The 20174-nt window shown below is 40.1% G+C and overlaps 1 protein-coding gene across 2 annotated transcripts in view; it reads right to left on the reverse strand.

Annotated features, from left to right (window-relative positions):
* The window catches only part of C14H2orf73 (chromosome 14 C2orf73 homolog), a 29504-nt gene extending 11929 nt beyond the window's left edge, over window positions 1–17575 (reverse strand). Inside the window, exons 1-3 of one of the 2 annotated variants that reach the window (XM_055242652.1) lie at window positions 17458–17575; window positions 13622–13655; window positions 4281–4434 (exon numbers count right to left, since the gene is read on the reverse strand). In XM_055242652.1, the coding sequence (XP_055098627.1) occupies window positions 4281–4434; window positions 13622–13655; window positions 17458–17483 (214 nt within the window). In that variant the 5' untranslated portion in view covers window positions 17484–17575. Of the gene's footprint in view, window positions 1–4280; window positions 4435–13447; window positions 13656–17457 lie in introns of both variants that reach the window. The other variant, XM_055242651.1, reaches the window with a different exon arrangement.
* Between the last annotated feature and the right edge of the window lie 2599 nt (window positions 17576–20174).

The following is a 20174-nucleotide window of genomic DNA, read 5'->3' on the forward strand; positions in this document are numbered from 1 at the left end:
ATGACTTTATTGAAGAATGTATAATTATCATTTAACTAATAAATATTTATTGAATCTGGGCATTGACCCTAGGATACAATAATGAACTTGGCCATGAGAAATACCAACAAAAGAACAGAGAGAGAAAAAGAAATACCAATAAAAGAACAGAGAGAGAATCATGCCAGGTTCTCAAGCTAAATTTCAACTCAACACATAACCTAGTACAATGCAATTATTGATAATAGAAGCAGTTACCATTTATTGTCTACTATGTAGCAAACACCGTGTTAGGCACTTTACGTGTTGTTTCTCACAACAATCCTGCAAAGTAGGAATTATTCTCACTTCATAAATTGAGCAAAACAGAATGATTAAATTTAATGGGTTCAGATTCACACAATACTAAGTTTAATACTGAACCAATATTATAAAAGAAGTGTTGATGGTGACAAAGTTGCTGTGATTTCCAGTTAAACATGGCAAATTCAATGTGCATTTCCCCCATTCCTTCCCCAAGCCCCCGTACAATCACACTACAGAAATTTAAGAGGGCTTACGTCCTTAAGGAAAAAAAGAACTAAATGAGAGTGAAGATTTTAACACATTTGGAAGCTGGAAAACAGATGGATAAGTAGCAATAGACTTAAGTAAACTGCAGAAAACTGGAAGTTAAGTGCTACGGGGGAAGGGAATGGGGTAAAAATTAAACCAATTAATGCCACAGCATTCCAGGAGTGCCTCGGAATCGGAAGGCATCAGATACCTCTGAGGCAGGGAGCGTGGGGCAGGGGGACAAGGTGATGTTGCAGAGGACCGCTTAAGGGACTTCTGGATTTTCTGTCCTCCATCTTAGGCAGAGGTTTGGAGGATTTCTCTCTGGGCAAATTAAGTAGATCTACAGACCCTGATTTTGGGAGATCCCTTATGAAATGGCTGAGCCCTGCCTTACCAACCCAGAACAAAGCCCATCTCTCCAGTATCATCTTTCACCACTCTTCCACATCCCTTCAGCTTGAGTAGCTGAAGTACCATAACTGCTCGTTACATGGAAGGGACTGGTTGGCTACCAAAGAATGTTAAAGCAAAAAATCATATGCCATATGAAGATACATATTTTAACCAGTTCATCAAATTTTTATTGGCATGCCAAGCCATTTTCTTTGAGGAGGTGTCCACTGACTGGAATTCCACTTTGTGTTTCTTGTACAAACCACACTTCTAATGCATCATTTCCAGTTTCTATTTCTTTCACACAGAATGAAAACGTAGATCAAAAAGGGCCATGTAGGCCATAGTGAGGAATTTGAAATTTATTCTATGAACAGTGAGAAGTAACTGGAGAATCTAAAGGAGGAGAATATCATTTGGGTTTTTAAAAAGATCGTTTGACAATGATGCAGAAAACACATACAGAGAAAGAAGCAGCAGGTTAATAGCAGCTGTAATACAGTGAAGATGGAAAGGAATAGATTTGGGGTCTTTTTGGAGATACAGGTGTCACAATTTGCTGATGGATTGAATGTGGGGGCGAGGAGTAAAAGGAGAGAGTTTTATAATGCCTTCTAGCTTATCAAAACTTGAGCACCTGGTGGGACAGTGGAGGTGGCATTCACTGAGATGGAGAAGACTCGTGGAGGATAAGTTTGGATGGGGCAAATGAAACATTCTATTCCAGCCATATCAAGTTTGAAAAGGTGACTAGCTATCCAAGAGGAGATGTTAAGTAGGTGTTTGGATATGTGAACTTGAAGCTCAGTAAATAAGCCAGGGTTAGAGAAATTTGGTTTTTAGACTGGTTCCTTTGACTTTCACCTTAAACATCTATTCCTTGTTTCACCCCCACTGGATAGTATCTCTTGATTACCTATATCACAAATAATGATGTTAGCACCCTTCTTCTACTTCTCATCTTCTATCAGTTGTGCACTTACTTTTCTTATTAAAGCTGCTAAGATACATTCTGTTCTGTAACCATATTTAAATTGTGTCTATAGATTGAGCCTAAAAGTTGAAAACTACTAAACAGCATGCATAGTATTACATAATTACATACAATTTTTTTCATTTAAGGGTCAAATGTTGTGCCAGGACTTCATTTCCTTCTCAGTGGGTGTAATGCCCAGTGCCACTTGAAAAAAAAAGGTTTAGTATCCATGCCAAATAAATTCCCTTTTCTAGGTCAAGAAGTATTTCCCCTGAGAACTCTGAAGATACTAACTCCATTGTACTCTTGCATCAGTGCTGCCTGATTCCATATTGATACTTATTTCTTAGATGGTGACTTATTTTTCTATCCCTTTATGGAAACTTTTAGAATCTTCTGTTGACGATGATTGTTTTGCAATTTTGTAATGATATGTAGGGTGTGCATCTTTTTCCCCTTCATACTTAGAAGCACTCAGTAGACCCTTTTAATGCATTTTATGTAGGGAAACTTTGTTATTATTTTAGAGATTGTGTAGAGTACTATACAGTACTGGTTATGAGTATATGTACTGGAGTCAGGCTAGCTGGGTGCAAATGCCAACTATTCACTCTAGCCTAGGGCACGTTATTTCAACTCCATGCTTGCTTTCAAAGGAGTTTAGAACATGCTACTCTAAAATGCCACTCTGGCATATTGACTATATTGAGTTAAAGGCACTTGAAAAACAGCAGATGCAAGAAAACAGTTTGACCTTCCTTCTCTTTCTCAAAAGCAGGAGATGAAATTCCTATGTAAAAGATATCTTATACTAGAAGGAAAGCATCATTCTTACCAAGCACAGGAATTTGAGGTGAGGGGAAATCTAGACAAGGAAACCTTGTTAAACTCACCCTTATCTTTCTAGTCATCTCTACCCAATTACCCTAGCCCAAACTCCTTTGTCTTGTCCCATTTTTACAATGTACTACTCTTTGTCTGATTTAGTATATGTGTTCTTTCTGTGTCTTCGGGTCTTCATTTCCTTACGAAGGCTCGCCTGCTATGTAAAACGTGTATTAAATAAATTTTTATGCTTTTCTCCTGTTGATCTTTGTGTCAATTTAATTCTCAAGCCCAGCCAAAAACACTGAAAGGGTAGAGGTAAAATTTTGCCTCCCTACACTTTCTTATCTGAAAAATAAGAATATTAATAATATCACTGCACTATTATATTGCATAGAGTTCATGTGGGAATTAAATGAGTTAATATTTAGAAAGTTCCATAAAGTGCCTGGCAAATAGTATGTGCTCAATAAATGTTATGTTTTGCTAATTATCTACCTTCATTTTTACTCTTCTCTTTTCTGGAGCTCCAGAAAAGTTGGATTTCCCAAACAGATCTTCTGTTTTGCTTTCCTTCTCATTTTCCAAGCTTTTGTTGTGTTGTTTTATGCTGTGTGATATTTCCCTGCCTTTATCTTCCAAATCTTTTTTTTTTAATTGGCATAATTCTAACCTTTGGTTGTCCATTCATAAGAAGGGGACGGGGGGATTAGCTTGATTTACCGAAATAACTGGTGTGGTAGTTGACATCTGGCTAAGACACTGGGCTCTAGTAGTCTTAATGTTGGGAGAGGGTGGAGTGCTCATGACTGGAGCCTTTATTTAAGGGACAGGCTTTGAAGTAACTCTCTGACTCCCTCCTAGCTGCTTTTCATTTTTGCCTTCCACTATGTCTGCTGGCTCGGCATGTAGCTCAGTCAGGGCTTTGGCCAGGCAGATTGTCTCTTCTTTGCTGCATCTCCTTCTAGATATTGCTGCTTTATTCTCTTTTATCTATCAATAGGCTTCTAGTCTTTGCTACATTCCAGAAAGTTCTTCCTTCTATTCTCTTCACCCTTAAGAGTTTATTGCTTTGCTACTATTTATAGTAATAGGGTCTTGGAAGGCAGGGAATTTAGATATGTGCGCTCAGTCTACTATACTGAACCAGAAGTGGAAACTTTATTATCTTTCTAAAGGACAGGTCATTGTTACAGATTATCTAATAGCCCCCTTCATCAACTACCTTCCTTGAAGTGACAGTAGTTATAACTATGAAAATGTGGTGGCAACAACAATGAGCAGAATGCTACTAAGTTTCTGACTTTGAGGCTGGTGTTATTAATGATCAGTACAATTTTCATTATGTCATATTAACTGTGTTTGGAGACAAACTGTCCACTAGGAAGAAATAACAAATTTCCCAAGGGCTGTATTTGCTGTGTGTGTATTTTCAACTTCTGTAGAGAAGTGATTATTTTCAGGAGGTATCAGGACATCTAATACATCTTAGTTTTGGTAGCAATAATTTGAGATAACAAAAAAGGTTTTTACCACGGCAAAAACTTACCTATTCCACAAGAAGGCTTTTGCGTCTTGCTGTGTTTGACTGGCAAAACCAGTGGACACGTTGGTTTTTGGAAGTCACTCCTCTGGGTGCTCTTAGAGTCATAAGGTGGTAGGAAGACAGGTTCCAGTGTTTTACCATGTGACCACCAGTCACCCTTTATAGAAAATAATTGGAAACACAATATTGGATACTGTAGGGCATTTTCATGTATTGCTTGATGTCTATGGATATTCAGTAATTCAATTTAACAAGTTAGTGGATATCCCAGTACTAATGTGGAGTTCTGAAATCTAGAAATATCTTTTCACAAAAAATGTATTTCTTTGAAGGCACTGAAAAATGAGTTGTCATATATTTTTAGCTAAAATACAGCTACTGAATTCTTAAGCTACCTTCCTTCTATCAACAAATGAAATGGTAAAAATCAGCAAAATAGCTGTATTTGTTTTATACTATGATTTTATTATATATGTACACGTGTATGTATAAAATATTTAATTAAAAAAATTATGTTATAAACTTTTCATTATGACAATACAAATAATGTATTATCATCTAAAAATGGTGGTTTTCAGAGGTTTTAGTCCCTAGCCTGCACCATGAAATACATTTTATGTCATACAAGAGCACACAATGCTACACATACATAAAACTGAAACAAAAGTTTCACAAAATACTTATTCTTACTATATGCAGTGTGCTTAGCTATTTTTCTATTCTATTTTATTGCTTTCCTATTTCATTTCACATTGCTGACTGCAACTCATTGATTTGTAATTCACTAATGACTCAGTTTGATAAACTTTGTTCTAAGGGGAAATCTCTCTAATGTTACTGAATTTTGGTACTAAAACCTAAGTACACAAGAAAGGGAAAACTGAGATTCTTCATTAGCATGTATGACAATTTGATTTCTTGGAAGTTGAGAGAGTAGAGAGGGGAACTGTTACTCAACTTAATTCTGACCAAATTTTTTTTTTTTTTTGAGACGGAGTCTCGCTCTGTCGCCCAGGCTGGAGTGCAGTGGCGCAGTCTCGGCTCACTGCAAGCTCCGCCTCCCGGGTTCACGCCATTCTCCTGCCTCAGCCTCTCCGAGTAGCTGGGACTACAGGCGCCCGCCACCACGCCCGGCTAATTTTTTGTATTTTTAGTAGAAACGGGGTTTCACTGTGGTCTCGATCTCCTGACCTCGTGATCCGCCTGCCTCGGCCTCCCAAAGTGCTGGGATTACAAGCGTGAGCCACTGCGCCCGGCCTCACCAAATATTTTAAAACTGATTGATTAGGTGGTGGTAAGAAAACGCTTGAGAAACCCTATGACACCTAAGAGTTCCTGGAATACAATTAGAGTATGAAAGTAACTTTTGGTATAATCAAACACCTACCGTGGGCTATAAGGAAGCAAGTCTGCCTTTTGAAAATCAACTATGATTCCATAGCCAGACTTCTAAACTATGATTCAAGGGGGATAAATATGCAATTCTAATAGATAAAATACTGACAATACAACTGAGGCTACATTGATGCAAAAAGGGAGATGTTTCTTTAAAAAAAAAACAACCTGTGTGGCTGCTTAGGGAGTCAGCTCTCAAATGAGCTTAGTTTCTAAAAAGACAGGCATATATAAAAGACATACACAACATTAGATTTAAAAATTAATTAATGGAGTCAGCTTGTCAGAAGATTGTCAAGAAACTTAGAAGTAGAAGAAATTTATAAATTTATGAAATTTTATAAATTGATAATTTATACAATTGTCAAAGGCAGCAAAAATAACGTTTTCTAGAAAAAATTGTTCATAGCTGAGTGAAATCCTACAGCCCCCAAAAAGGATATCTTTTGCGTTCCAGCTAACAGTTTGGAGAGAAGAATGCTGTTCAGGAAATAAGAACTACTCAACTTGAGGTTGTTAAGGAAAATTACAGTTAACTTGAAAAAGATGGGATGAACACGTACCAAAGAACTAAGCCCCAAAGAGCTGATGAGACAGTTGGACTTCACTTTGTCACTTTATAAGAGTGCCAGTTTTTAGGCCAATGACAAATTGTAAGCAGGAGTAATGGAATAATTGGTAATTGTAACTGGGTTAATTTCTGCAGAGATGACAGAAATTTAGGAACTAGGGGATTTTGGAGAATAGATTGGCTAATGCTTCATTTTTCAGAATGGGCTAAAAGGTGAATTTTAAAAATTAAGTCTACTTGATGTAGATCCTAGGAAAATTCTAGAACAGATTACTAAACAGATGGTTTCTTCTCACTATCTGGCTGAAAATAGTCACATCTTACTGTTGTCAGAGCGCCTGCTTCTGGCAGCTCTTCTCCACTCCACTTCACAATTATAATAGTGCTTATTATGCCCCAAGGTCTAGGATTTATAGGTCTTGTCTTAGGCTCATCACAATTCTATGAGGCAGGCACACCCACTTTACAGATGACAAAACTGCCAGGAGATGAAGTAACTTCCCCAAGGTATATCACTAGCAGACTGCTGCACTGCCACAATTCAAACCCCAACCTCTTTGTGCACACCTCTAAATTCTGTGCTGCACTGCTGTGTCAAACCTGCTGTGGAATGTAAAACCAGCTAAGCACAAACCAAATGAAATTATTTAAGAAGTGAAAATAGAGGCTGTAAGTGCACGTCTTACTCTGTTTTGTGCTGCTATAACAGAATACTTTAGACTGGGTAATTTATAAGGATCAGAAATTTACCGGCTCACAGTTCTGGAGGCTGGGAAGTCCAAGGTCAAGGCACTGGCAGGTTTGGTAATTATGATTCTAAGTTGGCACCTTGAACACTGAATCCTCACACAAGGGAAGGCAGAAGAGCAAAAAGAGGGCAAGAGGGGACAAAACTTGGCCTTTTATAATGGCATTCATTTCACTCATGAGGGTGGAGCTTTCATGACCTAATCACCCCTTAAGTGTCCCACCTTTTAATACAGTTACAATGGAAATTACATTTCAACGTGAGTTTGGAGGGGACAAACATTCAAACCATAGCAGTAAATATCCTGAGAAAGTTCTTCTATAAGATTGTAAAGCATACACAAACACTTCATATCATCTACTTTTGTTGATCAAAAACTTATTTTGCTAATACCCAAGTTACTGGAAAAATGACTCTGGGATAAGCGAAGCACTAGGAAATGGCTGATGGACTTTAATTATTATTATTTGTTATTATTATTTTTTTGAGACAGGGTCTCACTCCGTCACCCAAGCTGGAGCGTAGTGGTGCGATTACAACTCACTGCAGCCTCAAACTCCCGGACTCAGGTGATCCTCCCACCTTAGCCTCCTGAGTAGCAGGGACTATAGGCATGAGCCACCACGCCTGGCTATAATGTTTTCTTAAAAGTGTAATGCAAAGCTAGCCTTAAAGCAGAGAGATAATTTCATCTTTTGAGCAAACTTCTTTTAAACTGAGAATTTTGCCAAAATAGTCTTTGTTTCACAAATATAAAGGAAATAGAGAACAGTTTTTCCTAAAATGTGATTGGTGACTTTAAGGCTCTGCAGTTTGTGAAAGTGTTCTGGTGAGTGTTATAAATTGGATGCATCTTCACTTTAGCTGAGTGAAACTTTAGCATAAGTGAACTTTCACTTTAGCATAAGTGAAATCTTACAGTCCGAACAAAAGGTTATCTTTCGTGTTTCTGGATAGTCTTCTTTATGCCTAAAAAGTTTGGTTTGTTCCTGGAAGAGTGAAAGTGCTTATGTGCCCACGCAACATGTGCATGCCTTTTTGGCCCAAGCATTTACTCATAAAAGATTATGAGATTAAGGAAAGAGATAGATGGAGGCTCGTCTTTATCTTTATATCATACTGAAGGGAAAGACTAACAAAAAATTTACTGTTCTGTGTACCATCACTTACATTGGATCGTGGGGGGTTAACACAGTTATTTATGACAAAATAAGCTGGGAAGTTACCTAGCGTGATGGCTTTGTCTAGGCTCTGGGGAACAGACCATATTTTGCAGACTGTAGAGGGGGTTTTGCCTAGCTCAAACTTTGGACCCAGAGAGGAGTTATCCCTACCAGTCTAAGGCCTGTCTTCTTTCCTGCCCCAGGATGATAGTCACTGGGCTCCATGGTGAGGAGTTGCCTGGAGATTCCGGATGACGGGGCTCCTTCTAACCTGCAGCTCTGGGAAGGCCAATGGCTGTTGCGCTGTGGGTCCCTTAGTCACATTTGGAGGCCAGTGTAAGGCAGTTTCTATGTTATACTCCTAGTATCCCTAAGCTCTCAGGGATGTTTTAGTAAAGATGACCTATTTTTCATTCTTTGAGAAATTAAGGGAGAATCCTCAGAAGAGAAGTAGTAAAAAGCAAGTGAAGTATCCTAGAGAAACCAGTTAAGTGAATGCAAGAGGTCGTAAGCCAAGCTCCACAGCCACAATGGCCTAGTCAGGATGGCTGGTGGTGGTCATCTGTGGAACATAAAATCATACTTTGTGGATTCCCAAGGAAATATGGCCTTTTGACAAAACCTACACACAAACAATCGCATTTTGTTGGTAGAGCTCAGTGGCTTTAAAAAAATTGAAGTGCTATCACAAACACTAGGGCAGCTAAGGTCATATTGATTACACTGTACCTAAATTCATCTCTATTTTGCTATAGATGCTATGAGTGCTTAAAAAAATCTGTTTTTAAGCAGTTCATAATGCACCCCCCATAAAAAAATTCCAAAATTGTGTTCTGTTGAACACTAGTTCTCCAGCATATTAATAGGTGTTATACAAAGGAGGTGTCCACAGTTAAATAACTCTGGGAAATAGTGAGAAAAGCAAAGTTAAATAAGTTTATCACAAGATTTCTCAGAACCTTTATATACCAGTGTGAATTGTGAAGCTCTGAGAAAGGTTTATAAAAATACAGCTTTTCCAAAACATATTTGACTTTGCAAATTTATTTTGTTCAGCATGTAGGCAAGGATCAGTGCTCTGAAAAATAAACTTTTGAAAATAGCAACCTAGTATAATCTCTTTTAAAGTACCAATATTTAAAAATATTTTTATTTTATTTTATTTTATTTTATTTTTTCTTGAGACGGAGTCTCGTTCTGTTGCCCAGGCTGGAGTCCAGCAGCACGATCTTGGCTCACCGCAACCTCTGCCTGCCAAGTTCAAGCAATTCTCCTGCCTCAGCCTCCCAAATAGCTAGGACTACAGGCGCGCACCACCATGCCCAGCTAATTTTTTGTATTTTTAGTAGAGATCGGGGGTTCTCACCATGCCGGCCAGGCTGGTCTCGAACTCCTGACCTCATGATCTGCCCACCTCAGCCTCCCAAAGTGCTGGGATAGCAGGCATGAGCCACCGCACCCAGCCAAAAATATAAGACAATCAAACCAGTTTTCTTTGGAAGTGACTGAGCTAAAACAACTTCTTACTTTTTCTAGCATCCCCAATTTTATGTTCCTAGGTAGAAATGTAAGAAATCTTAAAAATCTTGTAAATAAAACCAACCAATCTCGTGTTGCCTCCTAAAGATATTATCTTAGCAAAACACATAAAACAACAGGTGTCATTTAAAATATTTAGGCAAGTTTATTTTCTTTACTCTTATTATAAAGACAGCATTACTGTCAACCAGTTTTTTTCTTAACCAAGCTAACCTTTAAAAAGAAACCTGTCATCTTAAAGGAACAGTTTACAAACATGTGAAATATACATTCTTTATTATTCCTTGGATAGTTAGAAATGAGTACATTTAAGTTCATTGTTTTTGTTTTTTACTTTATTATTTTAAAATTTGTCTTTAGAGATGGGGTCTTGCTCTGTTGCTCAGGCTGGAGCACAGTGGCATGATCATTGCTCACTGCAGCCTTGAACTCCTGAGCTCAAGCCATCCTCCTGCCTCAGCCTCCTAAGTAGCTGGGACTACGGAGGCTTGCCACCACACCTGACTATTTATTTATTTATTTTTGTAGAGCTTGGTCTCACTATGTTGCCCAGGCAGGTTTGAAGCTCCTGGGCTCAAGTTACCCTCCTGCCTCGGCCTTCCAAAGTGTTGGGATTACTGGTGTGAGCCACTGTGGCCAGCCAGTTTTATTTCTTTTTGAGCAGGGTCTCACTCTGTCACCCAGGCTGGAGTGCAATGGCATGAACACTGCTCACTGCAGCCTTGACCTCCCAGGTGCAAGCAATCTTCCTGCCTCAGCCTCTCAAGTAGCTGGGACCACAGGTGTACACCACTACACCCAGCTATTTTATTTTTATATTTTTGTATAAACGGGGTCTCACCATGTTGCCCAGGCTATGTTTTAAAAATATATACACTCCCTTCCTGCCACACCCAAATCAGACATGCTTGTAACTCAGTGATGTATCTTCAGTCTTTCTCTGTAACTCTCCTCATTCATATTCACTGACAGCTTCCCTTATCTGAGCTCTTATTTCATCTCAAACTCACTTTCACCATCTCTTAAAGGCCCAGCACTAATAATGATTCTGCTACTACTCTGTCATCTAGTCTTGATGATAGCAGCTCTTAACACCTTTGTTCATTTTTTTTCCAACATACCTATAGAGTAGGAGTAAGAGGAAATTAGTTGGGATTAAGTTTTTAAACTTTTATGTTTCATATTTCTATTCTCAAACCAGCTTCTTTTTCTTAGTATCGCCGATGTAAGGATGAGTTCGGCGAACAGTTTTAAATTCAACCCTGAACTCGCGCTCAGAGTCATTCGCGAGCCTTTGTAAGACATGTGAGAACTTCACTAATCTGGATTTTGGCACCAGATTAATTTCCCCAGCGCAGGTCTGCTCTAACAATAACAACTGATTTCTCTCTGAAATAATTGGTACAAGAGCATAAGCAAGTGTACAAAATGAAGTACCCTCAATATGCCCCTTAAAGGGGTTTAGTTCACGAAATCAAAGAACATTTAACCACAGGAATTCCTGCCCCAAGAAGATCTCACATTCACAGTCATGGTGTGCTGTCTATGACAAGAACAGATGTTATCAGTATGAAGAGAGCTCACAAAAAGCAATCTCCATCTAAATGTTAAATCACTATACCTAACACACAGAGAGATGAGGAAAGAAGTGGAGTGGGAGGAGGCTGACATTGGCACAGTGGCCTGAGACCATTTAGATGGTACACATTTCCTTTTCCAAATATGCTGGAAAAAACCTACATGAGAAATTATTACCTTTGCTGTGACATATTTTGAATCCCATCTGTTGAACACTTGCCTAGCTCAGCACTGTACTAGGTCTTCTCTCATAGAATCCTGCTTTCAGCTGCAAATGAGTCCCCATCACTGTGCAGAGAGCAGTAGACTAGGATTCTGCTGCTACTAAGAGCTAATGTTTAGTGAGTGCTTCCTTTGTGCATTATGAATGCTCTTCTTCCAGGTTCCTACATGCTCACTCCCTCACCCTCCCTCAGGTCTTCACTCAAATGTCACTCTGTGAAGCCTTCTCTGACCACCAATTTAAAATTGCAGCTCTGCCTGCAGCATTCCTTATCCTGCCTTGCATGCCGCCCTTACTACCATGTAACATTCCAATACAGCTTACTTGTTTGATCTATTCCCTCACTAAAATGTAAGCTATGTAAGGACAGGATTTTTTCCCCCATTTACTTTGTTCACTGCTGTATCTCTAGTGTCTAGAACAGTAACTGATAAAAATATTTTAATTCTCATAAAAACCCTATGAGAGGGACAGTTACTATCCTTATATAAATAAGGAAATTGAAGCTTAGCGTGACTTGCCCAAAGTCACATGGCAAGTGTGTAGCAGCAACAAAATGGAATGAACTAGTGACATGCTGCAGCAACATGGACAAATCCCAGATGCTTTATTCTGAAAGACTGGTTCAATAAGCTACATACTGTGTAATTCCATTAACATGACTTTCTGGAAAGGGCAAAACTATGGAAAACAGATCAGTGGCTGTTGGAGTAGAGGAAGGGGATGACCACAAAAGGGCATAGGGGAACTTTTGAGGGTGATAGAAATGATTCATAGCTTGATTGTGATGGAGTAACATGACTACACCTTTGCCAAAATTCAGAGAATTATACACTACAAGGGTAACTAATGTACTGTGTAAGCATAGGTAGAATAATGCTCCCTCTCTCTGTCCCTAAAGATGTTCGTGATTTAAGCCCCAAATCTGTGAATGTTACCTTGCATAGCAAAGGGACTTTGCAGATGCGATTAAGGTTCTTGAGATGGGGAGATTATCCTGAATTATCTGGGTGGGTACAATCTAATCACAAGGGTCCTTAGAGAGTCAGGAGAGTGGGTCAGAGAAAGATTTGAAGATGCTGTGTTGCTGGCTTCAAAGAAAAAGGCGCCATAAACCAAGGAACGTGGGCAGTCTCTAGAAGCTGGGAAAGGCAAGGAAACCGATCCACCCTTAGAGCCTACAGAAAGAACTAGGCCTGGCAACAGCCAGTGAGACGGATTTTGGACTTCTAAGCTAGATAATAAATATGTGCTGCTTTAAACCAGCTTTCAAGTTTGTGAAAATTTGTAACATCAGCAATAGGAAACTAATACAATAAATGGTACCGCAACAAACCTGACTTTATAAAAAAGATAATGGAATATTTTTAGCATGGGATAGTCAGTGAAGTGTGGTTTGGCTAAACCAACAGCCCTGGGTCGGAAATATGACTGTGACATTTGCTTACTACTTAATCTCAGATATGTTAATTAACCTCAAAGGAATATGTGTTATTTGTGAACTATTTCCAGTAAGATTTCATAGAAATTGTTGTAGAGATTAAAGAATATAATTTATATAAAACAGCTCATTCCTAGAACTTCATATGCTTTCAATAAGTGATTATTATTTTACAGAAGGTATGTGAATTACTGAGTATCATGGGACATTTTTACATTAGAATATATATCATAAATACATGAAATTTCTGTAGTAACCCCAAAGCACTACTTTGTGGCAATAATCTGACCCAATCTAGGGAAACAATTACTTAGATTCCCTCCCTGTATCTGTATTGTTTATATGTAAAAGTCAGCTGCCAAAATAGTTTCAGGTTGCTGCTTTTAACTGTTGGATTATGCTAAGTACTACTCTGAGATGTGTCTCATCCTTTATAGTCTGTGACCCAATTATTCTGCAAAACAGCATCTGAATCTAAATCTCTATTTGTATACAATGAACATCTGTCCAACCTGTATTTCTGGCCCTTTTTTGGGATCTATGTAGGGAACTGGTTCATTGTATGTTCTTGCATTTGTGTTAATGAATTTAGCATAATATATACGTCCTCTTCCGACACGTGGTTTTGAATGTTGTATGCTTTTTCCAGGTTGTTTTTCGTGTGTAATTTCTTCATTTTCAGTTACATATGCTATAGCAGCATCCTCTATTTTATGCTGTCTGAAAAACATAAATAGTAAACCATTTACCCCAGTAACCATTAAAACATTTAGCCAAATTATGTAAAATAAGATTTAAATATATTACAAACATCAGTCAAGACAATTTAGGCTGTATTAATAGTTATAAGGGTTTGTGCTATTAAAATTTGGGAGGCCATTTTCTAATTCTAAATCATATAAGCGATAAAGGGCTTTGTGTTAATAATGATTACTCATTATAATATACCAGTGCAGTGCACCAACTCTTATTTGCTTGGAGTAAAGAAAGAGTAGTGATTGGATTATGCTTCCATATCATGTTTGCAGTACTTACATGTGTAGATAAGTTACACGCTATAGTTAACCCATCTTCTTTAAAAGTTTTATTACCAAGAGAATGGCTTTATTCTCCCGTTTACCTAGTAAACAGCTATCTGGACAAGGATAAACCAACTAATTTTAAAAGTTTGTCTGGCAAACTTAAAGCTACCAAAGGAGCACCATTATTTATCTTTTCAAGAAAAGAACACTATGTGGCAGTCAAAATAAATCTCTTCATTTTTTGCCTCTAATAAGTACTCTCATAAATATGAAAATTACTAAAATAAAATATTTTAAAAATGTATAGGAAGAAACAGCTTATCAGATTTTTCTCCTTTCAAATAAGGAGAAATTGAAATTATAAAAGGCAGTATTTTTAAAATTCACATACTTGAAAAATAAAGAATGAAATACATGAATTTGAATACTTTTTACATAGAAGCTTTTAAAATCAAAGCTGTGATCCCACAGCAGGTGAGTCAATGAAACTCCAAATTCACAGAGAAAGCAGGTAGCACCGTTTAACATTATACACAGCCCTTAAAGTATAACATCTGCCTTCCTTCAAATGAATGCCAGGTCCATCTCTTCTACCACATCATTTTTCTTTCTTTCCTTTTTGAGACGGAGTCTTACTCTGTCCCAGGCAGGAGTGCAGTGGCGCGATCTCTGCTCACTGCAACCTCTGCCTCCCAGGTTCAAGTGATTCTCCTGCCTCAGCCTCCTGAGTAGCTGGGGTTACAGGCATGCACCACCACGCCCGGCTAATTTTTGTGTTTTTTTTAGTAGAGACGGGGTTTCGCTATGTTGGCCAGTGTGGTCTTTAACTCCTCACCTCAGGTGATCGGCCAGCCTCGGCCTCCCAAAGTGGTGGGATTACAGGCGTGAACCGCTGTGCCTGGCTCACATCATTTTTCAGTTAAAATCCTCAAGTAGTTTTCCATTCATTTACAATAAAATACTGCCTCCTAATTGCAGCTCTAAGGTCCTGTGTGACTTGCCCCAGTGAATCTCTTCGACCTCACTCAAGACCCTCCAACCAGACTGCCTTCTGTCAGTTCCAGGGACACATCAATCTCTTTTCCCTCACGGCAACTGCACATGCTGTTCCCTCTGCCTGGACAGCTCTTCCCCAACTCCCAGCACAGCTGGCTCAGGATATTTAGGTCTCAGGTTAAAACCATCTCCTCAGCAGCTTTTCTTAGATTTCCTTCCTCTACCACATGTATTCTCTATTTTAGTACTTTGTTCATTTCTTTTATTAACACCACAATTTTTTAGGTACCTAGTTTTTTGTTTACTTGTTTTTGGTAAGCACTACAAATATCCTTTACTAGTCAGTAAGTTCCATGAAGGTGTAGATTGTTGAATTCACCATGTGCCCAACTTCAGGAAAAGTGTCCTGTTCATCCAAGGTAAATGGACTGCCATTATAATATTTACATTTCTGGTGAATCTGCTGGAGTTGTTTACTCCAGCTTTGTTTGAATACCCTCAACCACCTCTCCAGTACACATAAAGACAACATTCAGAATCCTTGGATTCTAGTTCCCTGCTTCCCAAAAATTACTTTCTGCAAAGGATTTGGAAAAACTGATTACTGGTAAAGTGTAAAAAACTTCTAAACCTTTTTCTATTACCTTTCCAGAGATACAATTATTTATTTAAAGGTAGAGTCTTTGGGGTCAATTAATTTATTATTGTAGGCTCCTGGCATCAGTTTTTTCCACCTGTTTCTCATAGTTATCACCCAACAATATACACTTGTAGTGATCAAGTCCTTGAAGAAAAGGACTAGGGCTATTTGCGTATATAGTTAAGTTCATTTGATTAAGCACTTGTGGTATGAATGCCTGTGGGTTGATAAGTAAGTGTGAAATATATGACTCTAGCAATCTCTTGCTAGAAGAAAAGCACAGATAAAAACACTGATGGGCTCTGAAGTGAGTCAGACAGGGACTGGAATCCCAGTTCTGCCATATCTGAGCCTTTGTCTCATTTGCATGATGGAAACAATACCTATTGTAAGAGATATGAGAATAACATTGAATAATTCATTGTTTCAACAGATATTTATTGAGTTGCGTGCCAGGTACTGTTGGAGGCACTGATGATAAAGCAGTGACAAAACAAAAATTCCTGCCCTCATAGAGCTTACATTCTAATGGGGAAAGGCGGATGAAAAAGTAAATTACAGAGTCTGTTAAGTGCTAAGGACAATAATAAAACAGAGAATGGGAAAAGGGAGTGTATGTACGTGGGAGGTAGGTTTGCATTTTCAGGTAGGGTGGAGGTTGCATCGTGAAGGTGGCAATTGAAAAAAGAGGGGAGGAGGGAGCTAAGTGGATATTTGTGGGAAAAGCATTCTAGCAGAGTGAACTGTAACTGCCAAAGCTTCCCAGCAGAAGTGTAACCATCCTTAGCGCACTGCTTCTAAAAGTATGGGCATTGGAGTAGCAGCATTGGCATCAATTGTGACCTTGTTAGAAATACAAATTTATGGGGCCCATTTCCTTTATGTACCTAGTTTTTTGTTTACTTGTTTTTAGTAAGCACTGCAAACTCAGAATCTCTGGGGCTGGTTCCCAGGAACGTGTTTTAACCAGCTGTTTCGCTGATTCTTATGCACGTTCAAGTGTGAGAACCATTGTTCCAGGGACAAAAATACAGGCTTTGGAAGAAGGTATCCCTGGCTCCACATCATTCCTAACTAGCTGTATGTACTACCTTGATTAATAGTCTCAATTTAAGGTACATCAGAATCACCTGGATGCCTTGGTCGAAGCCAGATTATTGAGCCCCAGCCATAGAGTTTCTGATTCCGTGTGGGAATTCCCCAAAATTTGCATTCCTAACAACCAGGTGCTGCTGATGCTGGTCTTTATCACTGCAGATGATAGCAGAAAGGCCTGTTTGCTGTAGCAGAGTCCTGTCAGAGGGAGGCAAGAAACGGGAAGGGGCGTGTTGTGTGGACTCCAAAGGCCATTGGAGGTGCCTTGGCTTTTACTCTACGATGTCGGATGGAGAACGGCGATGTAACCTGGGCTGTAAACGGACCGCTCTGACTGCTGTGTTGAGGAGGCTGCAGAGGGGTAAGGGAAAAGCAAAGCCACCAACTGGAGGGCTGTTGCAGCATCCTGGCAAGAGAAGCTGGTACTTGGGACTGGGTGGGGACAGTACTGAAAGTGATGAACAGTGGTAGATTCTGGATAATTTTAAAGGTAAAGCCTACAGAATCTGCTAATAATTGTTAGGAGGAGTGGATGACTTCAAGAATTTTAGACCCGGTAATGTAAGTCAAGTCCCTGACACACAGTATGTGCTCAGTAAACGGTGCGTTTTAAAAATTATTGTTGTAAGCGCTCAGCCAACTGGAAATCAGAGAAGCAAGGGGGCTGTCTGAGCTTGGCCTGGACTGTCCATGCTGGACCCCGGCCTCCCCCTGAAGGAGGGAAATAGTTTTTGGAAGGGGAAATAAGACACCCAACCCCAGCACTTACTGATGCTTATCTTCCTTTCCCTCCATGGGCCTCTACGGCACCAGGCAGCGAGGAGCCTCCTGGGAAGAACAGGGACGCAGCCCTGCCGGGAAAAGGGCACGCAAAGCGCGGCGACTGTGACTCGCGCGTTGCTAAGCGACGGGCGCTCGGCCTCGGAAAGGGACGTGGGGGAGGGGGGGCACTCCTGGAGTGCGCAGGCGCAGTAAGCCGGTTTGGTGCTGGACTGTCGCTCACCGTGCGCGACTCCTCGGCGAAGAGGGCAAGGGTGCCTGGCCGGGTCTCTAGGTGTGTGGGCTCGACGCCCTGGGTTTGAACTTGCCCTTACCACTGTAGGGCTAGGACGGGTGTTTATCAGGGCTGATTTGGTCCTTGAGGATAGGGGAAGGGCTGTTTCCGGAGCTGCGGGGCTGCGCTGCTCGCGTCTCCGCCGCGCCCGCCCTACGGAGCGCCGCAGGTCGTCGCCAAGGCGCTGCCACGGCCGCCCAAGCTGGCTGCAAAAGTGCGGGCCGGCGGGAAGGATACTTGTTTTTCCTTGTATTGTTAAATACTGTGCGAGTCGTGATTCGTTGCTCCTGAGCTGCCTAGCCTTTACTCCAGAAAGCTTGGTTGTCACTGTTACCCACCATTTCTGAAAAAACCTTCCCCGGCTGGGCTGCCAGGATTAAAATAGAGCAAGGGAACACTCATCTCCTGCAAATGAGGCTCCCTGCGGTGTGTCATCTGTTGCAGCCTGAGCGGGGTTCAGAATAGGGTAGCTTAGGCAGCGGATTGGGGCTTGTACGTGTAGCACTTACCCAAAAAGAGCAAGCTCCTGGGAAAAGCCGTTGCTGACTTGCATCCACCTTCTGGCCTGGAATTTCTTACTTCATTTCACCATTGCCTCCCAATTTCCACTACCAAAGCCAAAAGTCTTTGGCATCTGTCATAGTAACTCATGCATTTCCCTGGATAACGGAAAAAGAAAAGTCCAGAGTTGAATTCTGCCTTATATCAGGCTATGCATACGCATATGTTTGGAATCCAGAGTCAGTGTTCGTGTGTATATTTACGTTCACCTTGGAGAGTGATGGGAGAGCAGAGGTTGGTCCTAGGACTCATTTTATGTATGTGACCTGAAATTCTATCAGGAAGAAGAATATATGTATAGATTTGACACCTAGTGACCTAAATACCTGAGTGTGGACTTTGAGTGTGTGTGAATGTGTCACTGTGTGTGTGTGTGTTTGGTGAGTAAGGAGTGGATGAGTAAATAAATATGGGGCAAGTGGGTTGAAAACCAGAAAGCAGGGGGAACTAATATCAATTGAGCTTCCACTGGGGGACCAGACATTTGTTAGGCATTGTATTAAACACCACTTGCTTATCTGGTCTTATCCTAACCATCACACTGTGTTTAGGAGCTTAGGGTCTGGGAGCAGTCAATGTTTGAAACCTGGCTCTACCACTTACTAGCTAGTTCACTTGGGCAAATGACCTAACCTCTCTGAGCCTCAATTTTTTTCATCCACAAAATGGAGAAAATACCTAGGGTTGTTGTGAGATGTAGATGATTTAATACAGGCAGAGTACTGAGAGCAGGGCCTGATGCTTAGTAAGTGCTTTGTCATTATTTTTATTGATCAATTTGATCTGCTTATGCTGCCACATGTCCTTGAGGGTTAGTCAACTCCCTCATCATTCCCTCTAATTTCTCTTTCAACCTTCACCAATCTCTTCAAGTCCTAAAACCACTTACCCTCAGGAACAATCTCAAGGCTTAAAGAAATGAGGGCATTTTCTCAACTTGATCCTTTCAGACTGACAAGTTCACCTGCATCCCTACAGGATTAGAGTCATTTGCCTCTCTTTTGAGCAGTATGGTATTAGTTTTAAATATATTTATGTCAATCTCTGTTAAGTAGTTTGCAAATGTCTAGGACTTACTAAAAGCTATGAGAAACATTTAAAAAAGAAATTGTGGGCCGGGTGCAGTGGCTCACGCCTGTAATCCCAGCACTTTGGGAGGCCAAGGGGGGCAGATCACGAGGTCAGGAGATTGAGACCATCCTGGCTAACATACTGAAACCCTGTCTCTACTAAAAATACAAAAATTAGCCAGGCGTGGTGGCACGCGCCTGTAGTCCTAGCTACTCGGGAGGCTGAGGCAGGAGAATCACTTTGAACCCAGGAGGCAGAGGTTGCAGTGAGCCAAGATTGCACCATTGCACTCCAGCCTGGGCAACAGAGCAAGACTCAGTCTCAAAAAAAAAAAAAAGAGGAAAGAAACTGTGCCAACCCAGGGAAGTCACAATCTAGTTAGAGACATAAGACATACAGTAAAAAAAAAAACTGTGACCAAAACATCAATGATATATGAACACATTATTTAACTGATAGACAAAGGTATTACATTGCAGTACTGGTAGTACAATAATGTGCCAATTATTTATTCCTGGCGCATCCTCTGCAGGGTGCCGCATAAAAATATGAATTTTGTAATAACTTTTGATGTTTTTTATACAGGCGAAACACTGGGCCGCCATTAGTGGTTTTTACTACTAAGCATTGACCTAGGAGAGACATTTAAACCTCTCTGCGCTATAGATTTTCACTTGTAAAAAGATAACTTCATATTAAATTGTCTTCATGATCTCTTCCAAATGTAAAATACAGTGATTCTACTGGAAAATTTGTCTGAAAAATCAATGAACACGTTAGCCTAAATAATACATGTAATT

The sequence above is a fragment of the Symphalangus syndactylus genome, chromosome 14 (assembly GCF_028878055.3).
Source record: "Symphalangus syndactylus isolate Jambi chromosome 14, NHGRI_mSymSyn1-v2.1_pri, whole genome shotgun sequence".
Classification (NCBI taxonomy): Eukaryota; Metazoa; Chordata; class Mammalia; order Primates; family Hylobatidae; genus Symphalangus; species Symphalangus syndactylus.